The 19,139-nt window shown below is 35.9% G+C and overlaps 1 protein-coding gene across 1 annotated transcript in view; it reads right to left on the minus strand.

Moving 5' to 3' along the window:
- Ift80 (intraflagellar transport 80) overlaps positions 1 to 19,139 on the minus strand; it is a 98,625-nt gene that overhangs the window by 17,189 nt on the left and 62,297 nt on the right. Inside the window, exons 11-18 of the mRNA XM_051198802.1 lie at positions 16,915 to 16,989; positions 13,943 to 14,106; positions 10,364 to 10,428; positions 6,205 to 6,340; positions 5,677 to 5,824; positions 3,949 to 4,120; positions 3,125 to 3,214; positions 2,848 to 3,020 (exon numbers count right to left, since the gene is read on the minus strand). Coding sequence (XP_051054759.1) covers positions 2,848 to 3,020; positions 3,125 to 3,214; positions 3,949 to 4,120; positions 5,677 to 5,824; positions 6,205 to 6,340; positions 10,364 to 10,428; positions 13,943 to 14,106; positions 16,915 to 16,989 — 1,023 coding nt within the window. The remainder of the gene's footprint in view (positions 1 to 2,847; positions 3,021 to 3,124; positions 3,215 to 3,948; positions 4,121 to 5,676; positions 5,825 to 6,204; positions 6,341 to 10,363; positions 10,429 to 13,942; positions 14,107 to 16,914; positions 16,990 to 19,139) is intronic.

The raw sequence follows: 19,139 nt of genomic DNA on the forward strand, positions 1-19,139 counted from the left end.
TTTAAATCATCATTGGATAGTATATCTCAACTACAGAAACCTTTGTTTATGAGACTGACCACCTGCCCAGTCCCAAGAAAAATCAGAAATAAGTGTGAAGTAAAAATAAGATCTTTTTGAAAAAATCACTGTGCTTTATTTAGCTGTCACCTTGACACAGCCTAGAATCACCCTGGAAGTGTTTTCATTGAAGAACTGTCTACATTAGGTTATCCAGGGGAATGTCTGTTGAGTATTTTCTTATTTGTTAGTTGAAGTAGAAAGACTGATCCTGGATGTGTGTAGCACACTTTAATGGGCCTGAACTGTAGAAAGGGGAAGAAAGCTGGCTGAGCGTGAACAGCAGCAAGCAAGTAAGCAAGGTATCTACTCTCACTTTGTTCCTAACTGTGGATGTAATAACAGAGTGAAAATTCCTCCCTTCATTTTCCCTAAATGAAGAACTGTAACTTGGAAATGTAATCCAAATGAACCCCTTTGTCTACACACACACACACACACACACACACACACACACACACACACACACACACACACACACACACCCCTTTCTCCCCAGAGTTGCTCCTTGGAGGGTCACTGTGAGCTTGAGGCAAGAATAGCCTACATAGCAAGCCCATCTCAACTGCTCAAAAAATGGTTGAAAGAATATTTTAAATACCAGCTTTCTATAATTTTTTACAGTATTCTAATGGTATATAATGTTCTATTAGTTGTTTAATATAGTTCAATAATATTACTCATATCCCATCTTCTTTTCAAACTAATTACAATTTAAGTGTGTTACTCATTCTTCCAGAACCAACATCTTTCCTCATCTTCAATACACTATACAACAGTAACAAACACATATAAATAAAGCACAAAGACACAGCAGTTAAATTATATAGATGGTTATAGCATGAGAGTATAAACAGATTATGGTACCTTAATCACAAAATTAACAAAATACATTTTGAGGGAAATGTGAAGATGGAACAGCAACAAAGTTTATAGTGTGAGAGTTATGAATCCTAGTAGTTGAAAAATATGTGGGTTATTATGTGATCTACAGTGGTGTCCTGACTATAAGATATTTTAAGGACAATGATGGTACAAAGCTTGTGGGAGTAACCAACCAATAACTGATTTGACTTAAGGCCCACTCCACGAAATGGAACCTACAACACTGCTTGGGTGACCAAGAACCAGAGGATAAATAGCCCAGGCATGTAAGGTAAAACCAAATATTACTGGTCTAAAAAAAAAAAGAAAAGAAATAGTAACATGACTCTGCTATACTTAGATCAGTGCCTTGTTCGGCCATCATCAGAGAAGCTTCCTCCTGCAGCAGATGGAAACAAATACAGATATCCACAGCCAGACAGTGTGCAGAAAGTGAGAAGCATTGAAACACTCAGCTCTAGATGGGATGTCTCCATCAAATCCCTCCACAGAGCCCAGGGAACCCCATGGAAGAGAAGACAAAAAGTGTAAGAACCAGAGGACATGGAGGACACCAGGAGAACAAGAACCTCTAAATACAGAGTGAATTCCAGGACAGGCTCCAAAGCTACACAGAAACCTTGTCTCAGAACAAACAAACAGACAGACAGACAAACAAAAGAACCTCTAAATAAACATGAGCAAAGCTCCTTTGAACTCACAGAAACTGAAGCAGCACACAAGGGACCTGCACGGGTCCCACCAGGTCCCCTAAGTATATACTATGGCTCCCAGTTTAGTGTTTTATGGGGTTCCTGAGTGTGAGAATGTATAAGTCTCTGTTTCTCATGCCTTCCCAGGCTCTGTATATTTTTGTTCAGTTCTAATGTGTTAGTTTTTGTTTTATTTTATTATATTTTACTTTGCCATATTTTAATATTATCTCAAAGAAGTCAGCACTTTTCTAATGAGAGACACCAAGGGAGTGGCTCCAGACAGAAGGGGAGGTGGGGAGATGCTGGGAGGAGTAGAGGAAGGGGAAATTATAATCAGGATATATTATGGGAGAACAGAATCTATTTTCAATAAAAGGGAAAAAAAGGGAAGACATGTGAGTTATTTTTTGAGCCCAGAGAAAAACAAGTCCATAAAAGACAATTTGAACATGTAAAAGTATGTTTCATAATACAGTAATTTCTGGGTCAGAGTAACACAATTTTGTTCACTGTGAGACATGCATGTAAGGGAATGATAAGAGGCACCTAGGGTGTCACAAAGAACAGCTGGCACTTCCTCAGCAGAGGTTAAGGCTGCTTCTGAGTACGCCTTACCATTCCTCTCAGCACACTACCCCTCCAGCCCTTGGTTCTCCCTCTCTCTCTGATTTATGGGCTCACCTGGCAAGTACAGTTGAGACTGTCTCACTCTACACACTCTCCAGCCAGTTATATCTGGTCTTGCTACAACTGCTCCATTTGTTTCTGAGTTCTCAGTCTACAGGTCTACTTCCAATCTTATGAATTCAAGTCCTCAATTGATTATAACTACCTAGCTCATAATACATCTTTCAAATTCAACTTAGCTAACATAGGGTGCACTATCTTCTCTCCCAAATCTATTAATAGTATTGCTTTCTAGTACTAATATTATCAATTTGGGAGGCATGCTAAGACTTTTCTTCTTCAGATCCCAACTTCTATCAATTGCAAGCTCAGACAAAGCATTAATTTCCACAAATGACATTTTCTAGGCTTGAAAAATGTTAAGATCCACCAGATAGAAGACTCACAAATATAAAATGAACAAAGTCTCTTGTAGCATTAGAAAACTATTAAAATATGTCAGAAACTATAATTATCTAAGTTGCAGACAGAACACAGGAAGGTCAAAAGGGTCTTGGAACTATGGAAGGGTTCTTACTACCTTTCCCAGTTATAGAGGTTAATGTTGATCTGGATTGCTTGATAAATGAGGCCGGCCTGGAGAAGCAGTGTCTCAGCCTCCTGTATGTTGCCACTAAACATTAGTATGTGGGCCATTTTTGACTCTTTGGATGGAAGATCTTTTATAGCATTGATGTATCGAACTTTATCAATCTAAAAAAAAAAGGAAGAGAAACAGAACATAAGTCAATAATAATATAAATATAATAAATTATGCTAAGAAAAAACTCATATGCACATAAACATTATTCACTTACTTCACCAATTGCCGCATAGGCTATTTCTGCAGTAATCATGTCTCGATTAGCAACTGCCATAGCCGCTAAGCAAGTCCACATGCTTTGCTCCTAAGGTGAAAGATGAGAGTAAGTATGTTTAGTAGATAGAACTACCTACAAGCAGTGGTTTGAATTCCAATGGTGATACAACTTAATTATTAATTTACCAATAAAACATTATGGAATATGGCATTGAAAAAAAAACTAATAATAAAGAAGTAATATAGAAGCCAGACAAGGTAGCACACTTTTAATCTCAGCATTTGGGAGGCAGTGGCAAGTAGATCTCTGTGAATTCAAGGCCAGTCTGGCCTTCACAGCAAGTTCAAAGACAGCTGGGGCTAAGACCCTTTCTCAAAACAAAACAAAACAAAACAAAACAAAACAAAAAAAACACCATAGGTCTCTATTTAAAAACATTATCATCATTTTTACTATGTTGATCTAACCTATCCAAGAGTATGGGAGATCTTTTCATTTTCTGGCATCTTCTTCAATTTCTTTCTTCAAAGACTAAGTTATTGTAATACAGGTCATTCACTTGCTTGGTTAGAGTTACCCCAAGATATTTTATGTTATTTGTGGCTATTGTAAAGGGTGATTTGTTTTGTTTTGTTTTCTTTGTTAGCCCTTTTATCATCTGTATATAGGAGGACTACTGGTTTTTGTTTTGTTTTGTTTTCCGAGTTAATCTTGTATCCAGTCACTTTACTGAATGCGTTTATCAGGTGCAGGAGTTCCCTGGTAGACTTTGTGGGGTTGTTTGTGTATCTGTACTACCATATGCCCAGCATGCACAGTACCTTAACGAAGCGGCAGAGCCTTACAGCATCTTCCCATTTTGAGCTGCTCACATACTCATGGAGGATGGCAGGGTATGGGGATATGCTGATGTGTACCAGGGAGCCATCAGCTCTTCTTATAGTCACCTGATTTCCAACAAAACTCACTATATGGGGGTTTTTACTGTATTCACTGTTGAAAACACACAAAGGAAAACTTAAAGCTATATTCTGCATAATTTTTATATGTATTACATTTGGGAAATAGCTCTAACATAATCTTCAAAATTCACCCCCCCCATTTAACTCCAAACAAAGTACATATTCAAATAAATATTTCAATATAACATGTAGATGATAGACATACACTTGAAGCAAAATATACCAATAACTTAAAGTGGCAAAAGTTACTCCATATTTGATGACTCCTCCTAATAGCACCTGCAGAGAGCTTCTGCAACAGTTTGGATCCCTGTGGTAAAAGCTTGTCTGTCTGGGGAGTCTGTTAGAGGTGGAGCCCAGTGAAATGTGCTCAGGGAGCAGGACATTGCCTGTGAGGCTACCCCAGGACCCAGCTCCTTCCACTCATCCCTTCCCAGCCTTGAGGAAGCAGTTTTACTCCACTCCCCACCCCTGCCAAATGCATTCTATTGCCACAGGCCTAAAAGCCATGGGGCCATTTGATCACGGACTAGAACCTCTGAAGCCTTGCCCAAAATATTTACTTTCTTTTTTATAAGCTGCCTGTCCCAAGTACTGTTATAGCAACAAAAAGGTGACTAACATACCTCTTTCCTTGAATCTTAAGATAAATTATGAAAACAAATAATTTAGTTACTGGTTTTGAAAATATTTAAAGGGAAAATGGTTAAAAAAATTACGGTAAATTACAAAATTATTTTCTCATGGTAAAAACAGATGAACTTTAAGTAAGGAGACTGACACCTTTTAGTGACTTTAGCAATACTTTTTTGTTGTTTTTCTAAGGCGGAGATTCACTGTGTAGTCCTATAGGGCCTGAGTTTACTCTGTAGTCCAGGCTGACCTAAAACTCACAGAAATCCTCCTGCTGTTGCCTCCTTAGGGCTAGGACTAAAGGCATATACTACCATATCTAATTTAGAGCTAATTTATAAATACTTTTTTAAAACAATCTTTTATTTTGTTACAATTGTGAACTTAAACACTAAAAGTAAACTCAAAACAGATTTGAAAACCAAAGTGAAGCTGAGATGTAAGAAACCTAACTTGCTGCTTTGTAAAGAATATTTTTCTCTTTACAGTTAAGAAACAATTTTGATACATATAAGTTTTATTTTCTTTTAAAGCTTTTTAGTAGCTATCATTTAATCTACCTTTAACATTACCCAAAATTTCAACTGAGGACACATACACATTCCTGGGATTCTTAATATCAATGAAAATCTATATGCTGAGTAGTGGTCACAAAGTTTTATACTGGTGAAACATCAAGACTTCGGTATAGAAATCATTAAATCACACTGAAAAAATTCATCTGAACTATCATTAAGCAGGATTAAGCTTGAAAACTACTCATTTATAAATGTTGAGTAAATAATTTATATTTTATTTTCAATTTGACTCCATCACTTAAATCTTAACAAACCAGCATTAGCTAGACAATTTATTCAGTTGAGTTTGATTAAACTTTAAAAATACACCCAGGAAAAAAAGCATGCCAATTAGAAGTTTATTTACAACATAGAATCCTGTGCAACACAACATTACCTTGCATCTCTTTCATACAATGTTTTCGGCAAAATATCTCTGTCCACATAAATGGTATTAGGGTAATACCACACTGTAAATCGAGTGTCTTGAAGTCCACAAAGGATATTGCATGTATCACACCATGCCAATGTATGCACCATGGTTCCTTAATTTAAAAAGAATAGTCAAGATCCATTAATGTCAACAGATATTAGAATCTAGCTTTAAAATCAGCTCACAAGCAAAATCATAATTAATGGATTGAGTATACCTCTACTTTCTGCCTGTATAATAACAGTGAACAGATGCAAAAACTCAGAAAAGTAAAACTACTTTAATGTTTTACCTAAAACCATTGTTTTTAATTGACAGATGTTTCAGTGCTGACTTAGTCACAGAACTAAAATTTGCTATTAAAATTGAGTTACTAAGTAGTGAAAAAATGCAGACTAAAATTCATACATTCATTCAAACATTAAGGTAGCTAGCATATGATAGACAGTCTAAGAAAATTGACAGTAATTAAATGCGTGGAAATTACTTTACCAAGTTTAATAATCTGCTCTTCTTTCCCAAATCGCTTCACTGAGGTGATGTAGAGGTCTCTATTTTTGTCAATGAAAGCAATTTTTCTGTCATTAGTAAGTCCCTTTTGATCCAGAGCAATTTCTGAGATTTCATTCTAAAATTTCAAAAAGTATGTAAGTACTGAATCCATTTTAGTGCTTGACATTATGCTCATTTAAATAAATTATCAGAATAATTCTGTTCTTACAGATCAATTAAACCAATTGTGGTGGCAAATGCCTATAGTGCTAGCACAGGAGACAGAGGCAGAGGATTAGAAATTTGAGGCCAGCCAGGGCTACGGTGCAAGATTCTGTATCGAGCAGAGAGAAAAAAAAACAAAAAAACAAAAAAAAAAGCAAAACAGAACAAAGCAACAGCAAATAAATCAATTAAATATCAATTACCTACTCAAAATAATAAAGTGTCCCTGTTAAATTGTATTATTTATTTATTTTAAGGCCAGGGAACATAAATTTAAGGCAAAGTGAGAAATAACTCTCCCAAGAACAGTATGGGTTCCCACAAAGGAATACACCTTATGAAGTAATTTTAGGTTGGTAATAACTGCTAATTCAAGAGCATCACTTAAGTGTAGTTACTTTGCTGGCAACCAAAGGGGAGGGAGATCCTTAAAATACAAAGAAAAATCTACGCTGATACTCTAACCACTGCCCTTTGCCCTGACCTTACTTAGAGTGACGGAGTGAAAGAATAAGACAAGTCACATTATCACATGAGGTCTATATTAATTAAAAGGTTTCTTATAAAATCTATTCTAAGTAGATTGCCTCACACCTGCACTTTAAAGATTTGTTATGCAAACTTCAGAAATACATGGGACTATCCCATGTCTTAGAACATTAAAATTTATAGGTTTCTTTTTTTCATGTCCTTTCCTATGAAACAGAAAACGTGATGTACGTAGACTTCCCAAATGAGACCCACAGTCATTCAGATTTTTTGGGAGGGTGGGTGGGTGGGAGGGGGAGAAAAATCTAATAACAAGCATGTCCAGAACTTACAACTTAGACTTCTAATTTCAAGATCTTTGTGTCTCTATAATAATAGAATATTTCTGAAATATTGAATTAACCGATTATTTAGTAAGATGAAGTTTCTTAAAACTCAAACACTTTAGTAGGGTTGGTTCATTTCAATTCAATCTATGAGTGATTTGTATGTTGTCTAATGTATCTGAGGACTTTGCAAGGAAATATGGATTCAACAAGCATCATAATTATACCATCAATCATTGTATCTAGGTTTATATAAATAACATCTTTTAAAACAAAAACATACACCTTTATTCAAATTGGTGGACCAGTTGTTCTACTTCATAATATATATTTAAAGGTTGCCCCTCTGGAATTTAATTCATATTTTAAAGAAGAAAATAATTCTTGCTTTATGATTTTGTTGTTGTTGTTTCAAGACAGATTTCTCTGTGTGTATCCTGGAACTCACTCTGCAAAACAGGCTGGCCTCGAATTCAGAGATCCTGCCTGCCTTTGCCTCTCAAGTGCTGGGATTAAAGGCATGCGCCACACCAGCTTTGTTTCATGAATGTTAAAGCACTCGTTAAGCATTATGATCCTAGTATTTAAAAAATATAAACCTTTCTAATAAATTATCTTTACAAATAAAAAAGAGAGTGGTTGAGAGTGCTTGCTGTGCAATCATGAGAACCAAGGTTCAGATCCCAACACCTACTGAACACCTGGAACATGCTTATAACACACACACACACACACACACACACACACACACACACACACACACACAATTTTTTAAAGGATTATTTCTCATTACCACCAATAAGGTAGCATTGATGTAGTATTAAAAATAGTTACACGGATGACCTGGTCTCTAAATTCAGACATGGACAACAGAGCTTCCCTGTTCTCCTGTCCAGCCTCCCCCCTTCTGTTCTAGTCCCCCTGAGTCACTCTTTGCAGTGGGACATGAAAGCAGTTTGTGCTCATTCAGTTCCTCCCTTGTGCTACACTAATGATAATCACCTACTGACTTAATTTAAGTGTGGTGGCACATGCCTACAATCCTAGCACTAGGGAGGTGGAGACAGGAGGATAAGGAGTTCAAGGTCATCCTCTGTTACATAGTGAATTCCAGCCAGCCTAAGCTACAAGAGACCCTGTAGCCAAAAACATACCAGTCCTGAGTTCTACTCTAAATTCTGTTCTTACTTGGGATGCTTAAGTTTTTGATTCTTCCAACATAAAAAAAAAAAAAAAAATGATGGGATGAATTATTATGTATAGAATGTAAAACAGTACCTTGCTGCTGTTGTTTGCTTTTGTGAGACAGGGTCTTTCTACATAACCTTGCTGGAGCAATTCTAGCCATATGGTCAGCCCAGGCTGGCCTCAAACTTATGATAGTCTTCCCGGGACAGTCTCTTGTGTGGGGGAACACAGCCATGCACCATGTGAAATTTAACATTTCTTGTACTATATCCACACACTCTGAGTATGTGAAGTAGAAGAAATTACATCCACACTTGTAACTATGAAATTGTAAATTCTTACTCTCAGGATATGTGTGCTCTAGTGAAAAAAATGAACCACATTAAAACAAATGCTTATCAAATGTTATTAAATAATTCTCATTTTAACTTTTTCTACAAAGAATTATTTATTTGGACACCTGAGAAATTTTTGTCTTCTTTTTTCCTTCAATTTTTTTTTTTTCATACTAGCCCGAGTTCCCTCCCCCCTTTCTCCCTCCTTCCCACCTTCCTCTACATCCTATCCACTCCTCAGAGGAGGTAAGGGCTCCCCTGGGAAGACAACAACTGAGAAACTTATTTCTTTTTATGTACTTAATTCTACTGAGATGGGAAAAAAATTTGCTTATATAGTCATAATTTAAAATGATGGTAAGCAGGCATCACATTCACTTCTAGGGGCAAGGCAAACTGACACTGCCTCTTTGAAAGGTAACACTTTTTAGAAATCACAAATGCTCAAATCCTTTGACACAATATTTGATGAGTTAATGTCACAGTTATAACAGAGCATGTGCAAGGCAACATTGTAATGGCAAAATACCAGAAACTTTTCTAGCCTGTCTTTGGAGGGTCTCACTAGCCCAAAGCCAGTCTTCAACTCATGATTCTCCTTCAACACTCCCATGCTGGGATGACAGATGTGAAGGACCACACCCAGCTAGACTGGAAACTTTAGATACGCATCAACTGGGCAGTTTAAATATACTGATACTACCAGACAATGTTACGTTATATGATGGGTATTGGGAGAAAGAACATGTAATGACACGGGAGGACCTCCAAAAATGATATTTGCGAAAAAAAGAAAGGTGCAGACCTAAGTACAACACTGTTGTGTAAGCAGAGGGAGGAAGACACACTAGTGCTGTTTGTCTGTGCACTAAAAATCTTTGCAAGGGCATATAAGATTAGTAACTTTGGTACTTACCTGGTAGAATATTGAGAAGTAGTTTGGTTGGAGAGAGATTTTTTTTACAACATATTTTAATGTGTTTTACATTTGTGATTTATATGAATTTATATATTATATAAATGTAAAACAAATAACTAAAGGAGGAAATAAAGTAACAATTCTAATGAATTGTTAAAAATGTCAAAAGTACCCTTATGCTTTGAAATATCACTTGTTTAAAAGGATAACTGTAAGGCAATATGCTCCTTTATTATTTAACACTAAAATCCAAAACCAATACACACATTACAATTCAGGGTGCTTTGTACTATTGTAGAGACTAATTTCCCTCTCTAATACAGTCACTGAACTACAGTCTTAAAACCTAAAGAAAATGCTGGCTAAGTACAAATCAGTAAGAAAACTACTACAAGTTTATAAAGACGTTTTTGTCTACAAAGTCTAGTAAACTAGATTGTGTTAATGAAAAGCAGTAAAAGCCTAATCAACAGACACCCATTCCATCATTTATTTACTGAATGTGCCCTGAGAGTGTCCTCTTTCAGGGATTCCCTGTGCTTAGGCTTGAGCTATGGTATGCATTCATTTTTAAGTATTAAATTAGTGTGTTTTCTCCCTAAAGGATAGCTACCAATTTTAAAATGGAATTAACTAAACAGTGGTCATTTATTCTAGACACAGCAAATGTTTATTACCTTATGAGAAAGAAGTTTCCCATCCCCTAAGGGTTTTCCAGTTGATGCTTCAAAGAGGAAGATTACTTGAAAAAAAATAGTAGAACATTATTAGTGTTATATTAGAACCATTACTGAAAAATTTCAGTGGCACTATCATAATTCTTGGTAAAAATTACAGAACTTCTATCAGCCCAGAAAATAAGCAGCACCAAATCTCTAATTATTAATGAGGTCACATTTTTTTTTTAATGAAAATAGTAGAACTAAAATTTTTCCTGACACATTGCCTAATTAAAAGTGTAAGTAATGACTAAGGATTAATGGCCCATGGGTCTATCAATGACAAGTCTAAATGTGGATGTAATGTTAGATTCTGGTATCTCTGATCTAGACCTGTGTAACAATCATATTAATGAAAGAAACTATGCATTAAGTAACTACTTATCATGATGCCAGGCAATGTACTTCATCCTGTTTCTATTATACATTCATGTAGTAAAATAAATACTTTATCCTTGATTCTTGGTTGGAAGCTTCAAAATCCCTAGCCTTTCTAGAAAATAGGAGTTTCTTTCCTATGTAAGACAGAACAACAGATTCTTCATGGGTGCTTTCTTTACTACCAGATAAGGGTTCACAATCAGAAATACAAGCAGCAATTAATAGGATGGAGCTGTTAGGTCTCTGACTCTATGGATGAAAAGGGGTCTAGAGACTGAGTTTAAGTGAGTGGCTGGTGATTTAACCAGCCACACAACATAATAAACCCCAAAGTTCAGTCAGAAAAACAAGCTACAGACATGGGAAGTGGTGGCCAACTTAATTTGGTGGGAGGGAGGGGCTTTGTATGGATTCTGAATATTCAGGATTTGAACAAAATAGCAGTATACCAGGTTTGGGAAGAAATGGATTGCCAATTTCATCTCAATTGCAATTGAGATGCTCCATAAATCATTAATGTTTTTGTAAATTACAGCCTTATAAAATATCCATCTCACAGCTTCAGAGTATCGACTGGCTTGCTTCAGAACTATGGGGAGGTCATAAGCAGCCTATATTTATTATAGACACAAATTTTTGGAGCTCAGCCAGTTCTCAGTCTGAGAATTTCCCTGAATTCTTGAGAGAAGGTTCCAGAACTGTGCCTCCCATGTTTCTAGTGAACAGCTTAATTTTTAGAATTAACTTAGAGAGAAAAAAAGATGAGTGCTATTAGGAATTGAATCATAAAGCTCCCCAAAGCAATTAGAAGTTTGGTTGCCAATCTACAACCAGAGGCGCTGGGGTGTAAAGCCGGGTGTTAAGGGCATGCCGCTGGAGGGAACAAAGGGACTCCAGCCCTCTCCTCTTTCTTGGCTTCCAGACACCATGAAGTGAGAGGCTTTGCTCTACCATGTGTTTCCTCCCATAATATTCTGACTTGCAATAGGCCCAAAGCAACAGGGCCAAGTGACCATGGACTGAAGCCTCTGTGAACATCAATAAACCTTCCTATCTTGTAATTGATTATCTCCAGTAGAGAAAGCTAACTTGTGTAAATATGATGCAGTTTATAAAACATTTACTTTCTACTGGGTGACTATTTTAGAACTATTTAAGTAATGTTCTCTTCAATGACTGTTAGCAGTGACATATTTTCCTAAATGCTAGTTAAAAGAATTAGTTCCAATGATGAAATGCAGAAAAATACTTCAAGATTAAATAATTTCTGTAGATCAAGCATTGGTTTTAAGACAAGACATTTTCTAGGGCCAACAGTTCTGAAAGGATATTGTAATGTTTTAAAATCCCGAACCAGTATATTACTTCATATGCTACAATGGTTATTATAAAAGCCACAAACAAAAAGAGAAAAATGTCAGTGAAGATGTGAGAAAACTGGAAATTAGAATATTTACACACTGCTTGCTGATGGTAGTAATGCAAAATGGTGTTGCTGCATAGAAAACAGCATGGAGGGGTCTCAGAAAAGAATGAATAGAACTCCAAGTGAGCTAGGAATTAATACTGGTTTCATTATCTCAAGGAAACATTAGCATTCTCGCGGTCATTGCATCATTATTCACAACAGCCATAATGTGGAATCAGTCTGATCAGTGGATAAAGAAAATTTGGTATGTGTGATACACACCATGATAGAGGAGAGTAGGAAGGAGAGAAGAAGAAAGGGAGGGAAGGAGGGAGGGAGAAAAGAAGGATTGTGGAGAGGGAGGGAAGGAGGGAGGAAGATCATTGAGAAAAGAATGAAGATAGAAAAGAAAGCCCAGCACATCTGGAAGACAGGCTAGATGAAATACAGTGACTAGCAAAGCACGAGTATTGCATAATTCTACCAATGTGAGGTGCATAAAATGATAAATCTTATAGAAGCAAAACGCAGGATAGTGGTTGCCAGAAGCAGGAAGAAAGAAATGGATGTAAAGTTTCAGTAATGCAAGATAAGCAAGGCCTAAAGCCATTCAGTATAACACTGCACCTATAGGGAACCAGCTAACAATCTGAGAGGAGAGATTTCCAGTTAAGTGTTACCACAAATGAACACAGTAAATGAGGCTGGAGGTGTCACTCAGCAGTAAGTGCCTAGCATGAGTGAGACCCTGTCCTCCTCTCCTGCTGCCTGGTTCATGCTGAGCCAAGGACATGGCCTTCTGGTAGTTCCTTTAACATGTCCATCTTTCCTGCCCCATAATCTTCCTACTTGTTAGTTCTGCCCCAGGTAGTGTGCCCTGCACTGCCACTCTTACTTCAGAGCATATGTCATTAGCCAATGGCTGGTTATGTATTTGTTTACTGACTTATTTTTATTTATGGATTGTCTATCTTGATCACCACTGTATCTTAAATTTCTAGAAAAGTACTTGATCAATAATATCAATAAGAGTACTGTACTCAATACTATCTGCTTGATAATTTTATCTGTGGAATAGTGATATCTTAATAAAATGGTAAAACACTGAACATATTTATTTTTATACATATTAATATGGCCTATATTTTCACATGTAGGATTAAAACTATTCATACCTTTCTTTTACTTCATTAATTTAAAATATTAGTTGAAAATATATAAAGTAGCATAATGAGGAATATTTACCATATAACTAAATGAATAGAAAGGAAGTACTAAATAAGTTTAAAAACTTAAAATTTAATGTTTTAGAACTATAATCTTGAAAAAAATTCTCTGATGGATACATAAAGATTTATTTACCACTGGTCTTAGATATTGAGACAACATATATTCTGTTAGTATCACAATTTCAGTTCTTATTTAACTCACATTTAGAACAAATCTTGGAATTCGTATTTTTTTTCTATAAAATGCTAACATACTAATGAAGAGGGCTGGAGAGATGGCTCAGTGGTTAAGAGCACTGACTGATCTTCCAGAAACCCGGGTTCAACTCCCAGCACCCACATGGCAGCTAAACTATCTTTAACTCCAAGATCTGACACCCTCACAGATATACATGCAGGCAAGACACCAATGCATACTACAAAAGAGAGAGAAAGATAGGGAAATAAAAGTTCATGAAAATGTCATAGCATTATACCTGCATGAAAATTTGACATGAGAAACTATGAAGATAGACTTACTCTTTTCATCAGCTTTGTCTTTTATTGCTATAGTATCATTACTCAGGGACACAGTCTGTGCGTTCAAAATATCTGTCCTCATTCCAGGAAACTTTGGAGAAGAAATGAAGCGCCCTTCATAAGAATGCAAATAGATACCACCACCATCTACCAGAAGAAAATGTCTAAAACAAGAAACAAAAGTTTTTGTTTTTTTTAAATAGGAAGATACTATATTTTCATATTTGTATTAAGGAAGAATTTATCCTTTGGAGGAAAAATCTAAATCTTAAAATTATAATAAGTACATAGATGAAGTCGAAGTCTGAAATATTTTTAAAAAATGAAAGGAATCATTTTGATTTGTTTTCTGGTTTTTTTGTTTTGTTTTGTTTTGTTTTTTTAAATAGAGGTAGGGGAAGAAAATAAAAATATCCAAAATCACAAGCCTATCTACTAAAATTTTTATTTCATTTACATTATGCCCTCAACTCATTTCTTTTCCTGGGAAGCAAACTCCCATGCAAAGGCAATTAGAAAATCTTCCACATTATATAGACAACAAGATGTATTTAGGAATACGAGTGTATGTGTGTGTGTGTGTATACTTGCACACGCGCATGCATGTGCATGCTCATGAATGCTTGCAGGACAAGCACTATATAATGTATATATACATATATGTATAGATACATACATACATACACACACACACATATGCATGTAACAGCAATTAATGAAAAAGATCATAAATTTAAAAGAGAACAAAAGGAGTTAAGAGGGAGGAAAAGGAATGGAGAAATGTTTTAATTGTATTATAATCTCAAAAACAAAAGAAATAATAAAAAAGTACAGTAGAGAACATTAGATGAAGGCACCAGGCATGAACTCTGACCTTCATGCACACAATTGTGCACATACACATGAATGCACCCACATACACACACACACACACACACACAAAAAAAAAAAAAAAAATAAGTAAGAGAGCAACAGAGGAAAACACCCAATGGCAATCTCTAGCCTACACACATGCATTTATACCTGCATGCAAATGTGTACACACATATTACACACACATATACATAAATGCCACCATGCTCAACACTGCAAGCATTTTCTATCATAAATAAGACATCAGATTTTAAACTTCTCATAAGGAAATATCTTTCAATGGGCAAATGTCTCTGGCTATATAAATAAGAGGCAGGCAGTAAATAAGTTGATTTATGCCATCAACACATAAACTATAAACATACTCAATAAACTTAATATATAAATTTATTTGGAACTGTTGGACTAAAAGGCATTTGAGAAATAGAACCTTTAGATAACTGGCCTCTTACCTTTTAAAGGACAAAATGACTTGTATTTATAAATGATGACATAACTAAAGCATGTTTCAATGTCATTAAACAGATGACAAAGCTTGATGTTATATTTCCTTGACTACTCAGGATCATCTTTATGATAACCATGTTTCTCTGTAATTAAATGACAGTTTGGATCCTCCTGAGAATCTGTTGAAGTTCAGAAGAATGACTAGACAGCCACTGCTCTGTGCCTCTGACTTTCTCGTCAGTCCCTTCCCTGCCTGTAACTGTGCCAACGGCCAGCGCCACCAGCCTGCTCTAGGTTATTAACAAAAAGCTCTGGGCTGGAAAAATCTACTAATGAGCAACTACATTCCTATACTTCATTAAGTCTTAGTGTGTATCTTTTCTACATTTGACCTTGGCTAAAATGTGGACAAGCAATTGAAGTAGTTTTTCTAAGTTTGATCTCTGATTCAGTTGGGAATCATTGTATTTAATAAAGTGACTGACAGTTTTTATTTTTTAAAATTGTGGCTCCTGAGGCAACAGCTAGTCCTAATTTGTTCAAGAGTTTTTTTCATCTTATATTTACTGAAGGACTTAGCAAAAAATACTACTTCCAATCTTCAGCCCACAACCTAGTAGTAGCTCATGAAATCAGTGAGTTTTGACCAATATTTAAAAACAAAGACAAGATGGGGGTATAGCTCAGACTTAAGTCATGCTCTGGGCACATGCAAAGACCTGGGTTCCATCTCCAGCTCCATGGAAAGAGGAAGGACCATGGGGCAATGCTGGGTTTAGAAGTTCAGTCCTCACCTGGGGCACTCTTACATTTTGATACAAATTTAGGATCAACTAAATTTGAATAGAAGTTAAAAAGAAAGAATGAAGAGAAAACAGGGGACCAAACTAATCTTCCCATTTCATTGTCATTCTCTTATATTGATACCCTAATGTTACTTGTATTGAGATTTTATAAAATTTAAGACTAGCTAATAAATTCCTATAATAAATGTAATATAGTGAATGAGTATATATATATATATATACATATGTATATACATATATATATATATATATATATCTCCCACATGTTACTTTCAACATCTTTTAAAAACATAAAGAAATTCTAATATAACATTTCATTACCACTGATATAATTTATTTTTAATTCTTAAACATATAGTAGAAACATACTGAACCCAAATGACTACTATATCGTTTTATGAGATATTTTAAAAAATATATTTTTCTAGGCATGGTGGTGCACACCTTTAATCCCAGCACTCAGGAGCCATCACTGTGAGTTCGAGGCCAACCAACTCTACAAAGTCAGTTCTAGGACAGTCAGTGCTGTTACACAGACATACCCTATCTCAAAATATATATATATATATATATATATTTTGTCTTAGTATTACCTGCATTTATGTAAATGTATAATATGCATGCAGTTCCCATGGAGGCCATGAGAGGACACCAGATCCCCTGGAACTGGAGTTACAGATGGTGTGAGCCACCATGTAGATGCTGGGTACTGAATCCAGGTCCCTTCAAGAGCAGCCAGTGCTCTTAACCACTGAATCATCTCCAGCTCTTGTATGATGTTTTAAAGAGTGTTTTACTGCTGCATGAGCTATCCAATAGTTAAAATATAAACAATAAACAAATTACCTTTCTGCCTGGAGAATTAAACTAACAGTTCCTTCCTTGAGATCAAATATAAGTGGTGTATTCCAGTTCTTCGTACTAAAAGATAGATAAAATAAATTTTATTAGCATTTCAAATACTAAACACATTTTAATAAGCAAGCAGTTACTCATTTTAAATGGTTAGTTTAACTTCACAAATTATCACATATATATATATATATATATATATATATATATATATATATTCATTAAAGTACCTGACACATTAAAATTATTCATTCACATGTCTGTATCCTAGGCTAAAAAGCAGACATTTTGTGTTCCCAGCAACTAGTACATAACAGGCTTTCAATAAGTGTTTACTGGAGTTATAACTCATGACTTTAGGACTCCTAAGAACAAGCCCTTGTTCTGCTGAGTTTGGCTAGGCCATCTAACAATTCTCAGTAGCATAGCATGCTGAAGATATGTTAGACATATGAATAAAATATCAGGCTGCATCATCTCCCAGCCACATGACTTTAACAAGCTGAGCTTCTGTAAAGTAAGTGTCTTCATTGAGGATAACAAAGAACTACATAAGTGTCTCTGATTGAGATATATAAATATATATCTATATTTATTTATATACATTATATATATAAATATATAAATATATCTCAATCACTGAACAAAAGAATTGTAATAATAGCATGATGACACTAGTTGTGGTGGTACACACCTTTGATCCTAGCACTCAAGAGGAATCTCTTGAGTGAATCTCTGAGTTTGAGGCTAGCCTGGTCTGCATACTGAATTGTATGCCAGCCTAATCTATATAAGAAGACCCTGTTCCCACCTACCCCCACAAAAAAAAATTAAGAGGCTAAATGTAATTATTTCCAATGATCTTCTAGTACTTTGTTGGCTTAAAACAAAATTATTTCTGTGAAGAACTCTATAAATGTAAAGCTATGACCATGCTTACTCAATAAAGTGATGAGTAGATGCACAAATAATTCCTTTTATTTTTAATAGGATAATATGATTCAAAGACTTAGGTGAAAGCCAGAGAAGGTGGCTAGTGTCTGTAATCACAGCACTCAGCAGTCAGAGGCAGGGGAATTACTATGAACTCAAGGTTTTTATTATTCTCAATAACTTTCACAGAACCTATTCTACTTTTTGAGACACAGTCAAATGTTCTAGGGGCCCTGAGCTTCCATATAGTTGCTGATGACCTCGGACTTCTAATCCTTCTATTTCCACCTTCCAAGTACTGGGGTTACAGACATGTGTCATTTATTCTTTCATTGCATGGGTATGCACATATGTGCATGCATATACCCAAGCATTACATGTGTACATGCCTGGTCACCTTGCCACCTTACAGATAGGAAACAGGGTCTGTCGCTAAAGCAGAAGCTCACCACCAGCTGGGTGGGCTACAGCCAGCTAACTCCCAGGATCTGCAGGTCTCTACCCTCTAATACAGGTATATGCAGCTATGCCCAGCTTTTTCACTTGGGTGCTGGAAATTTGAACTCAGATCCTCATATTTGCACAGGAAGTATGCAAGTACCCACTGAGCCATCTCCTCAAAACCCTCTCCCATTCCTTAAAGAGACTGCTCCTCATTTTCACATCTAGAAGATAGAAAAAAGAGAAAGACTGCAGAGAGAAAGTAAACTGGTGTACAATTAAATGCTGGCTATCAGAGTTTGACAGCTCTTTAAGTAAGTAAATACATGCATAGGGCAAAACAAAAGAACCCAGCAGTTTTGTTAGCAATGGCTACTTAGAATCAGTGCCAATAATTAGTTTGATAAAGATAAGTGTTTTGTATTTCAGGAAAAAAAAAATACTTCCTTAGTCATTAGAATTAACCTTCATTGTCTATCTAGAGAGCTATAATCAGAAAAGTAGTGATTATGTGAGGTTATTGAAAAAGTGGCCTCTTAGAGCTGGGAATGTAGCTCAGGGGTGGAGGGCTTGCCTAGCATGTGTGAGGCCCTGGACTCAATCTAAAAAAAGAAAAAGAAAACCCCTTCTTGGAAATATCTGGCCAGGTGGTGGTGGCACACACCTTTAATCAGAAGGCAGAGGCAGGCAGAACTAGAGGTCAGCCTTGTTTACAGGAAGAGTTCTAGGATATCCAGGCAGGGCTACACAGAGAAACCCTTTCTTGGGGAGGGGGGGAGAGAAGAAAATAAATATCTGAATTTCTCACTATTGAGATCTAATATAAATACCAAGGAAATACACAC

This window comes from Phodopus roborovskii, unplaced genomic scaffold (genome assembly GCF_943737965.1).
Source record: "Phodopus roborovskii unplaced genomic scaffold, PHOROB, whole genome shotgun sequence".
Classification (NCBI taxonomy): Eukaryota; Metazoa; Chordata; class Mammalia; order Rodentia; family Cricetidae; genus Phodopus; species Phodopus roborovskii.